Here is a 13,167-nt window from a genome sequence, read left to right on the forward strand (position 1 = left end):
CTTGCAAAGACAGGAACTGCCACTGAAATCAATGGATCCAGTAAGCTTAAGTGTTCAGATGAACCAACCAACACTGTATGCCTACAAATGGTCTGTCATGCCCCCTCCCAGGTTAGAACTGCTGATTTAATCAGAGGCAATGCCTCTTCATGCAAACTACACCAAAGTGTTTAACCTGACAAGACCATGAATGACAGCTGTAGGAAAACCAGGTAACATAGATTCCATATGTATGATAATTTGATCAAAGCCAACAAAACCCAAACAAAAGCATATAGTGGATTGTGCATGAGTGGATGATGAGGCAAGACAGCAAATGACAGACACAGAGAAGTCACCACTGCCTTCTTTTCTTTACCTGTCATGCAGTCCATCAGGTTCTTCATTGCTCTTGTAGAAAATGACATTATCAGGAAAAGAGCCTGAAACTGCTTTCATGTTGCCTATCCTAAGCTTGCTGCATGCCAGTCAAGGCCCCTGCCTGCTCTCTTCCACACCACAAACTGCATGCAAAATGTGGAGAAAGGAGACAGAAAATTTAAGACCTTGTTTCTGTGGTTTTTGCTGTCAGTTTGTGGCCAGGCATCGAGATGGAAGTGCAAGGTGTCAGTGGGGGAAGGACTGGTCTCCCAGATATGCTCTCTCCCTTACTAAGTAGGACTGGAAGGATATTGCTTCACTGCCTTCCTCCCCAAGCTTTCCAAGCCTCACAAAACCCTCTTTGCTGCTCTGTACCTAGGCAGAGATGGCTCCGTGGAGCAACAGGAGCACTTAGTTATGCATCTTGTGGACTTCACGGTGGCTCTAGTGGCTGCCTCCATTGTTTGTGGGATATTCTCCCCCCCTTCCCTCCTTCTAACAAAGATTCTGATTAATGATCGCTCATTCCTAATTGTCAAATTTCTTTTCCTTCATCCTGTGTCTAATCACCAGTGACAGAAGCCATTACGCAAATGAGAGCAGACGACTTCCCACAACTGTTCTCGTTGGTAAAAGCCTTGTAATTTAAAGCTCTGATTTGTAGAGGAAAGCTGTGTTTCCCCAAGGCGTCCGGGCATCTGTTCCACTTTCACTCCAAGAGCCTCGACTTCCGCTCCCTCCCCCCACAATTAGTCCTCTGCTTGCAACAAATATTTGACTTTTCGAGGCAGTAATTAGAACTTACTTTGCATGTGTTTGTCACAGTAACAGCATCTTTCCCTTTCAGTCTAGGCAGCAGCAATGCAGAGAAGTGCCCAGGGAAGATGGTGGCTTCAGAGCTTCTGAGGACATTGATGGGAGATTGCTTTCTGTTCTGAAACAGGAACAGATGAAGACCAGAAGCAAGAGTGCAAGGATGCTTCTCACACACACGAGGCAGAAATGCATTTCTCTAAGTGTAGAAACACATGAGCAAAGGCAATACCTCTGCTGCAATTGCTGCTCTGCTTCAAGGGCTGAGACCATGCATTAACAAAGGCCTGCCAGGAGATTGCTGAGACCCTGAGAGCACTAGAGTGAGCACTAGCCCATTCTAGGGCTTTAAAGGACAGTTGGCTGTGTTCAAGGTCAGCTTGGCCATTGATAAGAGCCGTTGCAAACAAAAGAAGTCTCTGCCCAGGCCTGCCCCTCTCTCTCTCAAGAGCTGCTTTGATGGCAAGGGTGACCCCTTGCCCCCAGCTGAGTCAGACTGCACTGCAGCTGTGTCTGATACCTCCTCAGCCCAGGCCTGATCCTCACCTCTTGGCTTCGCCTTGGACCTGATTTATCACTCCAAATATCCCTAAGCTGAGCATGACCCTGGTCAACAAGGGGGTGAACAAGTGGATCAGCTAAAAAATCCATGTGCTTCTCCTTACACAGGAAAGATTCTGCAGCTATGATTTACAAGGATTAAGACTTCTCCTCAGAAGAATCCCTCTTTTCAAGGAGCAGGGAAATGAGGAGAAAAAAAAAGGGAGAAGAAAGGTATTAAGGAACCTAAGTTAATAAAATAAAACAAGAAAAAGACTGTAAGTACAAGTAAAAAATCTTGGCCTCTGACCTAGTTTTCAAATTACACAGTTCTCATCTCAGTTTCCTCTGCTCTTTGCACAACCAAAACATTTCTGAGCTTTATGATGCCACCTGTACGTTATCCAAGAGGCAATGCAGAGCTGAAAGGATCAGACATAGTAGATCACAAAGTTCAGTGGAGCACAAGCATGGTTGTTCAGAGATGATGATGCCAGCAGGCACAGCAGGGAAGGGTGAGCACCCAGAGTCAGACTTCTGCACTTGGCTTTCCTACTCCCTTCACATTCACCCTGTCCCCCAAGGGTGTGAGGAGAATGGCATTTGCAGTGGCCCAGGCTGAGGCATCTCGCTCTCCCACAATGCCAACATCCTTCACCTACTATTCGACTCTTCCATATTTTACTACATCTTAGCCATTTGTTCTGAATTAGTCAGCGTTTCACCAATGGTTATATTTCAAGATTGCTGTGGAGTTAATATTACTGTAAAATAACTTCTGTTTACTAGGTAGAGAGGACTCCATCTCCCAAGGCTGCTAACATACAGCACAGGTACACACAGCAAGCTTCCCCCCAAAATCTCCAGGACAATTAATTGAGTTCATCAGGCCTGCTTGTGTAGTTTGCTCCATCATCCAGTCAGAGTATGGTGACAGCATTCAGGTCAGCAGGGAAGGGAATTTTTCCCTGCCCACCAACACTTCTTGTTGACAGGGTACAAGCACACTATCTTATTCCCAGTTTTCCTTTCAGGCTTCTGGCAGTAGTATGGTGAAAGTTGTGAAGACTCATAATAATGCAATTGGTATTGCTGTTTTGAAGGCAGTTCTGGAGACCAACAGCCTTCACCAGTGAAGAACACAAGTGGAGTTGTCAGACTGAAAGGTAGATTTAGACACACGTCCTTATAGAGCCCTTCTACACAGCCACTCACAAAATAAAAGCCACACCATTCTGTTGTTCAACATTGGTTGTATTTAAGAACTACACTTCAGAAGGTACCATGTGTTTGTCACACCCCACCCCCTGTACACACACCCCTAGCAGAGAACACACAGCTTCCCAATACCATGGCAAGGGGCATTGAAAGCACAAGGTGAAAAGGGGAGGGGGAGGGAGTCAGTCCATCAGTGCATTGTAAATGAGCTTTCACAAAGTCAAGTGCAGCAAAACCTGTTCAGACACTTTAAAAGTTAGACCTTTGGCAAATAAAAGAAAAAAAAGGATCCTAAAAGTTCTGTAAGTACCATTCTCTCTCCACATGGGATATGAACTCCCACCCTGAGCTTCAAGAGTTGATGGTGTCTAACAAGCAGTACTGAAGACTACCATGTGCTGAATAAATAGCACAGAATGGGATTTAATTTGAGCATCTTTCAACAAAGGGCATGTGCCCAAGATTCCTGGGAAGGCCTTGCTTTTGGCCAGTCAGAAGGTTCTTCCCCAGTTGTCCAAAGGCTGAGCATTGATAAGCATCCAGCTGAGTGACCTTCGTCTGGATCTAACCACAGCTCTGGAGAGCCTGCAACATGGCAGTCAGACTACTCAGTGACACACATTTCTTCAACAAGGACCCTGTAGCTGCCAATTAAACTTCATTTATTCTGACCAGTAAAGCAGCCAGAAAACTTGCCTCAGGACCTCCTGTTTCCTCCTGTTTGAGAAGCCTTTCACTTTTGTGATAGACAAGCCCACTGCAAGTGGTGCATGAACTGTCCCAGAAAAAGATGGGACCTGAGACCAAAGATGGAGCACTTCTCAAGTAGCATGTTACACTTTTATCAGAACCCACATCAGAACAAGCCCAGCACAACAGGGGAAACACTGGGAAGTCTCAACAAAACAAATTCTACACTTTCTGGGATGAGATACATGGGCTATGAAACAGCTTCTCCCACCTCTAGCTTTTGGAACCCATTACAACCACATCACAAGTACAAGATCTTTGCACCGCTCCCCAAACCAGGGACAGCAGTGCAGCACACCTCAGGGAATAAAAAGCCAGCTTCCACATGAGCCTAAGGCTTCTGCATGGAAGAGGAGAAGGAGGAAAGCAAAGTTACTTTTCAGAGTGATTACTGAGGACTCAAACAGAGGCTTTTCTGGTTCCTGTGCTCTGGTCTTGTCACTTCCAGTCTGCCATGTCAAGTCCCGGAACACAAAAAGGATCAAGATAAACTTAATCACATTTAAACAAAACGCCCTGAACTCTTTCACATGACTGTACAAGGAAGAGAACCACACACTGGCATGGATTTAACTGATGGACAGGAGCCACACAAAATCACACAAACGTGCGCACCTGTGCGCAGCCACACACACTTGAGTTCTTGCAGTTTCAGTAAAAAGGGCACTTTCCTGTGCTAGTCTCAGGAGCCAGCACCCTGCTGGGGAGAAGTGAGGCTCTGTACCTATCTGACACTGTGTTGTGACAGTTGAGCTCAGCATCCCTTGGATATTTAATTTAAAAATGTGGCTTAATCATTCATGACTTGGAGAGTGCCCTGGCATTTATGCATCTCCCTTCATAATGCTACATCTCCTTTGAACCATACTGCAGCTTCAAAAGAGCAGGAGAGAAGCCTTCACTCCCCAGAAAAAGCTGTCAGAAAGGAGATTTACCTAGACTCATACAAGACAGATGTTATTTGGACAGCATAGGATTTGGTGCTCACACACTAGATAAATTCATTCTGATCTCTACCCTGTACTACATCCAAAGCATAGATGTCTTAGGCTGAAGGAACTGAATCATTTGTCCAGTTGCTCAATACACACAGGCCATCTCACATGTTCGTTTCCATTAATACAAAAAGGTGCCAGAGTTGAGCAGGGACAGGTCCTCTAACAACAGAGGACTGTGAAACCTAACATTTCCCGCCTTATATCCACTGCTGCCACCAACACACAAACCCAGCCAAGAGGTCCAAACCCCATGAGGCTGAGGAAACAATATTGCTCCTGGTTATCCTCCAAGCTCTTCTTCATATGCCTGAAAATCCTGAAGTAACACATCCGAGTGCCAGAAGCCATGCTCCTTGTTGTGGCAAACAGGGCAGAGGGAAGAAAATAAACAAGTTAGTGAGCATGAATCCAGCTTCCAGTAAGTGCAGACTCTTTCTTGGGAGGTTCAGTTAGATGAGAATGGAGGATGAATAGGGTACTAATGGTTTTGCAGTTCCAGTAGCCCCTTTATTGTAGTGGGGGCAGGACAGGCCAGGAAACCCATCAGTCTGTTAAGTGCTGCGTGCAATACTAGCGCTCAGTATCTTCCATTGCTTGTGAACAAAGCAGCTCCAACATCAGCCAGGGCCACCAGGCATTAGTCATACCGGCCCTTAATCATCATATTCAACAAGGGACCCACCTGTTCAAAGCAAAAACAAGTCATTAGCCAGGACACTTACACAGAAATGGCAGCACAGAGCCTGCTCCCTCTGCATCACAGAGCCCAAGATACACCTAATCACTTTCAAAGTATTTTCTAGAAAAACACTGGGGCGCACATGAACACATTCTTAAAATACCCTACCGAAACTGCAGTTCTCTGTCAACACCTGACTTCAGGTGACACCAAAGCATTCCATCCAGAGTGGAAACATGCCCGAAACATTTTCACTTCCCACCTAACCTTTGTGATTTCTAAGTAGATGCTATTAAAGAGAATCAATAGTCATCACGGGTTGCTCTTTTCAGGGAAAGAAGGAACATTCTCACTCATTGAATCCTCTCTGGTCCCTGGGGTCACTAAGAGGGGGGGGGCTACAGGTTTTTTTTTTCAGTCAAGACCACTCCCACATCTCAGGACTGCCTAATCATGGAGGGAAGTTCAGAATGCTATGGCAGTAAAAAAATCTCAGGGGAAAGGCTAAAGAGGAGTTTCTCCACAGTGGTAAGGATTACAGACCATGAAAGCATTTCTATCCTTGACCTGCATTTCCACTTTCAGATGATCAGATCTTCAAAGGCATACTCTTAGTACCTCTGTCTTTTTAGACTTAGTACCTCAGTGTATTTTTTTTTGATATACCAGATAGTTAAGACTGCAAAGAATTCAGACACAAGCAAGAGACATGTTAAAGAGCACAGGACTTAATAGAAGAAATTTCTGTTATTAAGAGACTTGGATTCAACAGGTGAAACAGTTTCAAATTTTTTTGTAAATGGGTATCATTGCTGCACAGAAGACTAAGGAGTTTTTGGGAACAACACTTTCCTGAAGTGCCCAAATTTAAAGTACACTTTTTTCCCACATACAAGAACAACAAACATTGTTTGTAGGGGTCCTTTCCATAATTGTAATTTTAAGAGCTTGCAGTTTTGTAAGCAAATGACCTTCTGAAGACTGCAGGAAGAATCAGCAAAGAGCAATCCTGCTTTCCCACCCTCACTCTGGCACCTAGAGAGCCAAGTAGCTGTCATCTCAAGTTTTGCATTATGCCTTAATGATTTCAACAGCAGTGACCACATGGTTCTTTCCATACCTCTTGTGGATTTCCTAAGGCTTCTCCCAGCATCTTCTCAATGTTCCTCATTATTGCCACTTTCTGATGAGCCTTTAAGGGATACTCAATTCTCTTTGGGGTTGGGGCACCCTGAAATATCAAAAAGAGGTCATTTGCACGCTTCCTGTATTGGCAGCTTATTCCACTGTACCCAGTCACCCAGTTCTTCACACACACAACTCTGAAGAGGAAAAAGTAGCTTCCGGAAGCAAAGGACTTGGTGCCACGGAGTTCTCATATCGACAACGTGTCCCAATACATCTCTACCTGAAAAAATCATCTGAGATGGGGCGAACCAAGCTGTGCTTGTACTCACCTTGTACCAGAAGTTCACAGTGATGGTAATCCCCCCATTCAGGAGAGACTCAATGTGGTGCCACCTGCATGGAAATCACATAAAAAAAAGAAAAGAAACTATTTTGCTGTAGCTTATAGTGAAATACCTTGGATGATGAGTTCAGACAGCACTAGACAAGCCTGGCCCTATACCTCCTGCATCAAGACTTCAAAACTTCTGGAAAGCTCTCCTTATTTAAATATAGATCCTTTTCTCACACGTTAGTAAGTACATGTACAATTAAAGTGGTGTCAGGGAGAATTACTATTCCCATCCAACAGATAGGAATTAGAAGCATGCTGGCCCAAGATATCACAGAAAATATCTCAGTTGCTGGAGAAGTAAAAACAAAATACTCTTAAGAGCCAACCCAACACTAAGTAGAAAACATTTTAAACCTCTGTGTTTTATCACAGTGCAGTCCAGCCATCCTTCTTACCAGTACATAGGTATGTACAGCACATCCCCAGGACCCACCACCGTCTCATAGCCAACCACATTCCGGAAGTTTGGAAACTTCTCATAGTCAGGATTGTCAAAGTCCACCTAATAGGAGAAAACATTAAGAAACTCAGAAGAATCTCCTGCAATGACAATCCTCATTATTGGCTCTCAGTGTCAAATCATCCTGGTCTCCCCTTACATGACTTTTACATTTCCATTTGTATCTTAACTTTATTGTGAGGTCCTGCAGTACCCTCCAAGTGCAATACAGGTAGGAATCTTGCAATTTGTCTGTCAACAAATCTGTGTTTGACCAGTGATCAGTGAAAGAGAACAGAGGACGTAGCAACTGCAGACCCACTGTGTATCAGTAAGGAGGTTTTTATGGCCCTAGCACTTGCAAGTCGGAACCAGACACAAACAGAAAACCACCAATGCATTCCCCACTTAACAAAACTGAGCAGAGGTTTTGCAAAAGCTCAGCAAGTGTTTTGCAGCTTTAACTCCAGTGCAGCTTCCTCCCACCTAGCATCTTTACAAATGCCCATTTTTGGCAAGGAGCAGAGAACAGATCTGCTACTCTCACCTGGCTCTGTCTGTCACATGGATGGTGCACAGGATAAGGGTAGAGGCATTCAAACTGATCAGGAGGAAACAGGATACACCTCTTGTAACCCTTAATCTGAGCAAAGAAGTTCTGTTGCTCGTCATAATGAGCTGGTGTCACATTCCCTACACAGAGAGAAAAGAAAATCAAGACGCTCTCAGGTATGAAAGGGATGCAAGTTATATTCTTTGCTGAAGACAGAAAATATACTCCCACATATTCAGAAACTAAACAAGGAAAATGACAATAGGAATGTTACAAACATCCTATCATCAGCCTTTATTGAGGAGCTGCTACTCCACTTAATTTCCATTCTAAATCCATACTCAGCAACTTATGCTCTACAGGGTTAGGAATTCCAGCTTGTTCCAATGAACAGCAGATGCTGAATGTTGATAGGAAGCTTTTTCATAAAACACTTTGCTTAAATGACAAGTTGTGGAACAGACTGTCAAAGATTATTAGTCTAGAGAAAAGGAGTTCAGTGGTTGGATTTGAAAAAAAGTCCCAGAAGTTTTTCAAGAAAACAACTAAACAATCTCTGTCAATGGAGCTCCAATAGCACCCGCTCAAGTCTGATTAACAGTGCTTGACTGTTGCCACTAGATCTGAAATTTAATCAAATCTTTAAATGCAGGGGGTTGTTCTGTACCCCTCACAACTGTTTTTCAGGCTGTTTGCCAATTCAGATATTACTCTCTTGGCCTGCAAGAATTAAGATAACAGTTAACCCCATAATTTCATTAAATAGATCATACGATCACATGCTGCTCTAAAGAGATTCTTTTTTCTAGCACATGCTGGCTCAAGACAATTCCTTGGTTCTTGTGCTAACATGTTAATAAGATTTTAGTGACTATATAGCCTGTAAGGAAGTGTTGGTCCACTGATTTTATATTATGTTTTCTCAGCTAGTAAAACAAGTGGCAAAGACAAACTACTGTAGGTTGAGTAGGACTTGGTGCAAAGGGGAAAAAACCATCCAAGTTGTGTAACTGAACAATTATAATTGGATATACTGGCCATGTTGATTACTGGCTCTCCCACTTCACAGAACAGTCTACATGTCTTCCCCAGTTATCGAGATTACTTTCTAAAAGAATGTTCTCCTTGTCAACAGTCTAGTGGTTTCTCAGTCTTCTAAGGCACTTGCCTCTTAGTCAGGCTCCACATGAATTTGGAATTCTATTCTATTCAAATACTTTTAGAATTTACCCATCTTCAAGTTTCCCACTGTCCTATAGGCTCTCAAGAAAAAAAAATCAGGTCTTAATCAAAAGAGAATTCCTCCTCACAGTGTACTAGCTCAAATAAGAATAAAGGCTTCACAAAATAATCAGACTTCCTCCTGGGCAGACATTGGACATACTCAGAAAAGCCCAGAAGTCTAACACTGTTCAAGTTGCAAACCTTTCTGCATTTCGAATCTGCAGGCTTCGAGCTTTTTAAATCTACAGTGCCTGAAGCATGCAAACAGAAAACAGATCCCAGGATATCATTAGCAGTTACTAGAAACACAGTCCCACCAGCATCACAGAGCCTTTCCATGAGCACATTACATTCAGGCATTCACAGTACATCCCTGGCAAAATACAGACTATTCCTTTCCTTGTTTCCCAAGTCAAGGTGTGACAACAGTCTCCTCCCAGCAAAGCTTTACACTACCTCCTCTAAAGGAACACACAGATCTAGGGGAAAATCCATTTGAAAGACGTTCTGGAACTGAAATACAGAACTGCTGATGCAATCTTCTCCCTTTCTCCTTCAGTCTGAGGAAGCTATTTACCTTCCATGCCAATAAGAAGCAAGTTAGAAGTCAGTTGACCCCAGCCACGTTTCCCTTGCTGCTTGTTAATCCAGTTCCAGTTGAAGCCAAGGAAATCCACTACAATCTTCCTTCCAACTGTGTCATTCAGTGTTTGCTGTAGATATAGCCTGAATTGTCCAAGAGAGAAAGCAGAAATCAAGTATTAAACTTTGTCATGAGCACAGACATACTCTGTCTCTTCAGAAAGATTTCAAAACAGAGAAGTACTTCCTAGAGATTCTGTTCTATCACTACACAGCTTCAATACCTGTGGAAGAAAACAGTTTCAAAAAGTCCACAAACTTTGCTGTAAGGTTTCCCAGTACACAAGAGAACAGATCTTGGTTCAACTTGAACAATGGCAAGGGAAAAAAATAATTTTAAGGAAGAACAACCCTCTCGCAGGGCAGGAGGAGGAAACTCTAAACAGACTGGCCATTATCAAATATCAAATAAATCCCTAGATGAATGCCACCCCTCTAACTCACCTGCAATATCAGTTACCTCTTCTAGCAGAACTACATGAGGGAAAAAGAGGGCTCAGGAGAGCCTGCACATTTCAGTATCAAGTTACTTAAAGCCATGTTTACATTTAGACATAGAGATCAGAGAAATCTAACCTCTGTACCAACAATCACAGTATTACAGACTGCTGTCTGCAATGCTGGAAAAAAATGCATTTCCAAGAGCAAGGACTGACTTCTCTCTTGGAAAAAGCACACCCAAAGCTGAGAAAGAAGAGAAAGGCACAGATGACAAGTAGGCAGTGTTGCTGCCAATAAGACACAATTAAACATCTGTAATTCCTTTTAGAGGGCTGTGACTGAAAACACTAAGGGTTAAGCTGCTGACAGTTCTATTCCATGTCCAATTGAAGCTCCTCTCAGTGACCCACAGCTCTGTTAGTGGCACAGGCCATCACCCCCAGTACACAGCACGTGCACAACCTGGTCTATATTCCCAAAGAGGGTTAGCTCCAGCTGCCTTGGGATTCTGTGGGAAAGCCTGAATGCCATAGCCTATACCTTTACATCAGACAACAAGCTTCTCTACCAATACCACAGTCTGCCAAAAAAAAGCGAAGCTTAATTCTTTCTCTATACAAACCCTGCCTCACACAGAGGGGGGAAAAATAATTAAATTCCTACAGCCAGTGTGAACAGTTTGTTTGGTTTGACTTTTCTAATAAGGTAACAAGGCTGCTGTCAACTAGAAGCCCTGCAGGAAAAGCAGGGTCATTAAGAAGAAACAAATAAAAATTCCAAAAAGTTCATGACACTTTAATCATCAACACCCACTGAAGAGAAACTTAGCTCCTACTTAGGTCTGAAGAAACAGAGAAACCTCCACACTCCACTTATCACTTACCTCTCAGCACTCCCTTTTTGTTGTATTTCTTTGAGTCTGTCCACAAACTCGGCAAACTTCATTTCTTCCCTACTTGACTTGGGTTTGAAGTTCTTAAAATTGGCCATTTTTTTCTCATCATAGTACAAAAACTTGTGTGTGCTGGCACTATACACTGAGAAGTCCCCGTTGCCAATGTTTTCCTGGAGGTAGTCCAGGTCCCATTTCAGAGCAGGATAAACCAGATTTGTATCTGTCAGCACCACTGGCTCCTGGAGAGAAACAGGAAGTTTATTGATTCAAAGACCTCTTGAACTTAAGAACAAACACATTCATTATTGCACCCACAAAAACTCCCTTTCAAAATGGGGAATTGGAAAAGGCATTTGAAGTAATCGTATATTTGTTCTGGGGAGAAAACCAAGCAAGACATGATAGGAAATTCTAAGAAAATGGTGGCCTGGGGCTACAGTAAGCTCCTGGTAGCAATGGGACAACAGATTGCACTATCTACTTAGCCAGTCTCCATCAGCAAGGTTAGACAAACACTAGCTGGCAACACTTCTGGGCCTGCTTGGTCCTGACACGTAGCCAGGAGACACGGTAGATTCTGGCTGGTCACTTCCAGCCTCAGCTCTGAAGGGTATGTGCCAGCAAAAAGATCCCTCTGAATCCAGAAACAGAACTCATCTCTTTTCTCAGAGGACTGCAGATAACCACCCTCCAAAAACGGACCATCTCTTCTACAGCAAAAAAAGAACCTCTACAAAAGGAAGACAAAGTACATCTCCTATCTCATCTAACAGTAAGCAATCTAACCAAGGCAGCACTGTGTTCCCAAGCTGTGCATACACAACTTCTTGCAGACTTTCCTTAAAAAACCCAACTACCGAGGAGACTGAGCTGGTACAAAACCAGTACGAGAGCCACCACTGTAAAGGAACTTTTACATCTGTGGTCGCTGGCACTTAGAAAACAATCAATATCTGCGCAGGGGTTTACACAAAGTTCCCACAACTTCCATACCGACAACAAAGGGCTTAAAATAAACGTTTGCTGCCAATTTCACAACTCAACGCTGTAGCACCGAAGAAAAATGTCCACCACAGCAGAGAGGAATGGGAGAGCGGCTACAGCAGAGCCCGCGCGGTGCCCAGGGCGGACAGGGCTGGGATGAGGCGGTGACTGCGCCCGGGACCCCCTCACCTCGTTCTCGATGAGCTCCTCGGCGCGGGGGTCGCTGTGGCTGAGCCGCGGGATGGGCCGCGTCTCGAACGAGTAGCGACGGAACTGGGAGTCGCTCCAGCCGGGCCCTGCCGCCACCGCCGGACCCTCCCGGCAACCCGCGGCGGCCGCCGAGGAGGAGCAGGAGGAAGAGGAGGAGGAGGAGGAGGAAGAAGAAGAGGAAGAGGAGGAGGAGGACGAGGCCGCCGCCATCGCCGCCTCCACCGGAGAACCCGTCCCAAGGAAGGCGGAAGCGGAAGCTGCGCACCCATGGCAACGCCGGAAGCGGAGGGCAGAGGCGGAGGGCAGAGGACATGGAGAGGGAGGAGAGAGGGGGCGGAGGCGGCGGCGGCAGCGCCCCCGCGCGGGCGGAGGCTGCAGGGGCTCCGCTGTCCCGGGCCTCGGTCCCTTCCCGAGGCTCCCAGGCCCCGCTGGGCGCTGGGAGCGCAGCAGGGGCAGAAAACAGCAGGATCGGCTCTGCAGCCTCCTGGCCGGGCCCCGGCCGCCCCTTCCCCTGAAAGGCGGCGGAGCGGGCGCCAGCGCTGCCCTCGGGCATTTCCATTGCCCATGGAAACAGCAGCGCCCGCTGCCTCTGCCCGGCCGCGGGAAATGCGCTGCGGAGCTGCGCGCCTGAAAACGAGATCCTTAATTAACACCGGCTACAAAAAACAGGCTACAAAAAACAATGTAGCACTGACTGGTGCAACTAACACCCAGCCTGTGGTGGCGGCTACATCATTTTAGCAGGATTTCATGAACTGTGTGACTGAAGCTGAGCCGTTGAATTATTTTCTTGTATGTTTATTGAGACAAAGTCTACATTTGGTTTTTAATCTGCAAACAGCAAGAATGATGATCGCTATTTCCCAAGAATGTGTGCCACATTAGGCATCAGCTCTGGA

At 45.1% G+C, this 13,167-nt stretch overlaps 1 protein-coding gene across 2 annotated transcripts; it reads right to left on the bottom strand.

The window, feature by feature from the left end:
- Positions 1-1,054: 1,054 nt before the first annotated feature.
- Positions 1,055-12,534, bottom strand: HIF1AN (hypoxia inducible factor 1 subunit alpha inhibitor). 2 transcript variants are annotated; one of them, XM_071439021.1, is made up of 8 exons: positions 12,248-12,534; positions 11,063-11,313; positions 9,674-9,822; positions 7,867-8,012; positions 7,276-7,382; positions 6,816-6,879; positions 6,479-6,589; positions 1,055-1,294 (listed from the first exon to the last, which is right to left on the bottom strand). In XM_071439021.1, the coding sequence occupies exons 1-8, from the start codon at positions 12,476-12,478 to the stop codon at positions 1,070-1,072; spliced, it is 1,284 nt and encodes a 427-aa protein (XP_071295122.1). In that variant the 5' UTR covers positions 12,479-12,534; the 3' UTR covers positions 1,055-1,069. The 2 variants fall into 2 exon arrangements, with proteins under 2 accessions (XP_071295122.1, XP_071295121.1); XM_071439020.1 differs by lacking the exon at positions 1,055-1,294 and adding an exon at positions 2,947-5,361 and having other exon boundaries at positions 12,248-12,533.
- Positions 12,535-13,167: the final 633 nt, after the last annotated feature.

Source organism: Agelaius tricolor, unplaced genomic scaffold, assembly GCF_023055355.1.
Source record: "Agelaius tricolor isolate 1412-34295 unplaced genomic scaffold, bAgeTri1.0.p SCAF_13, whole genome shotgun sequence".
Taxonomy (NCBI): Eukaryota; Metazoa; Chordata; class Aves; order Passeriformes; family Icteridae; genus Agelaius; species Agelaius tricolor.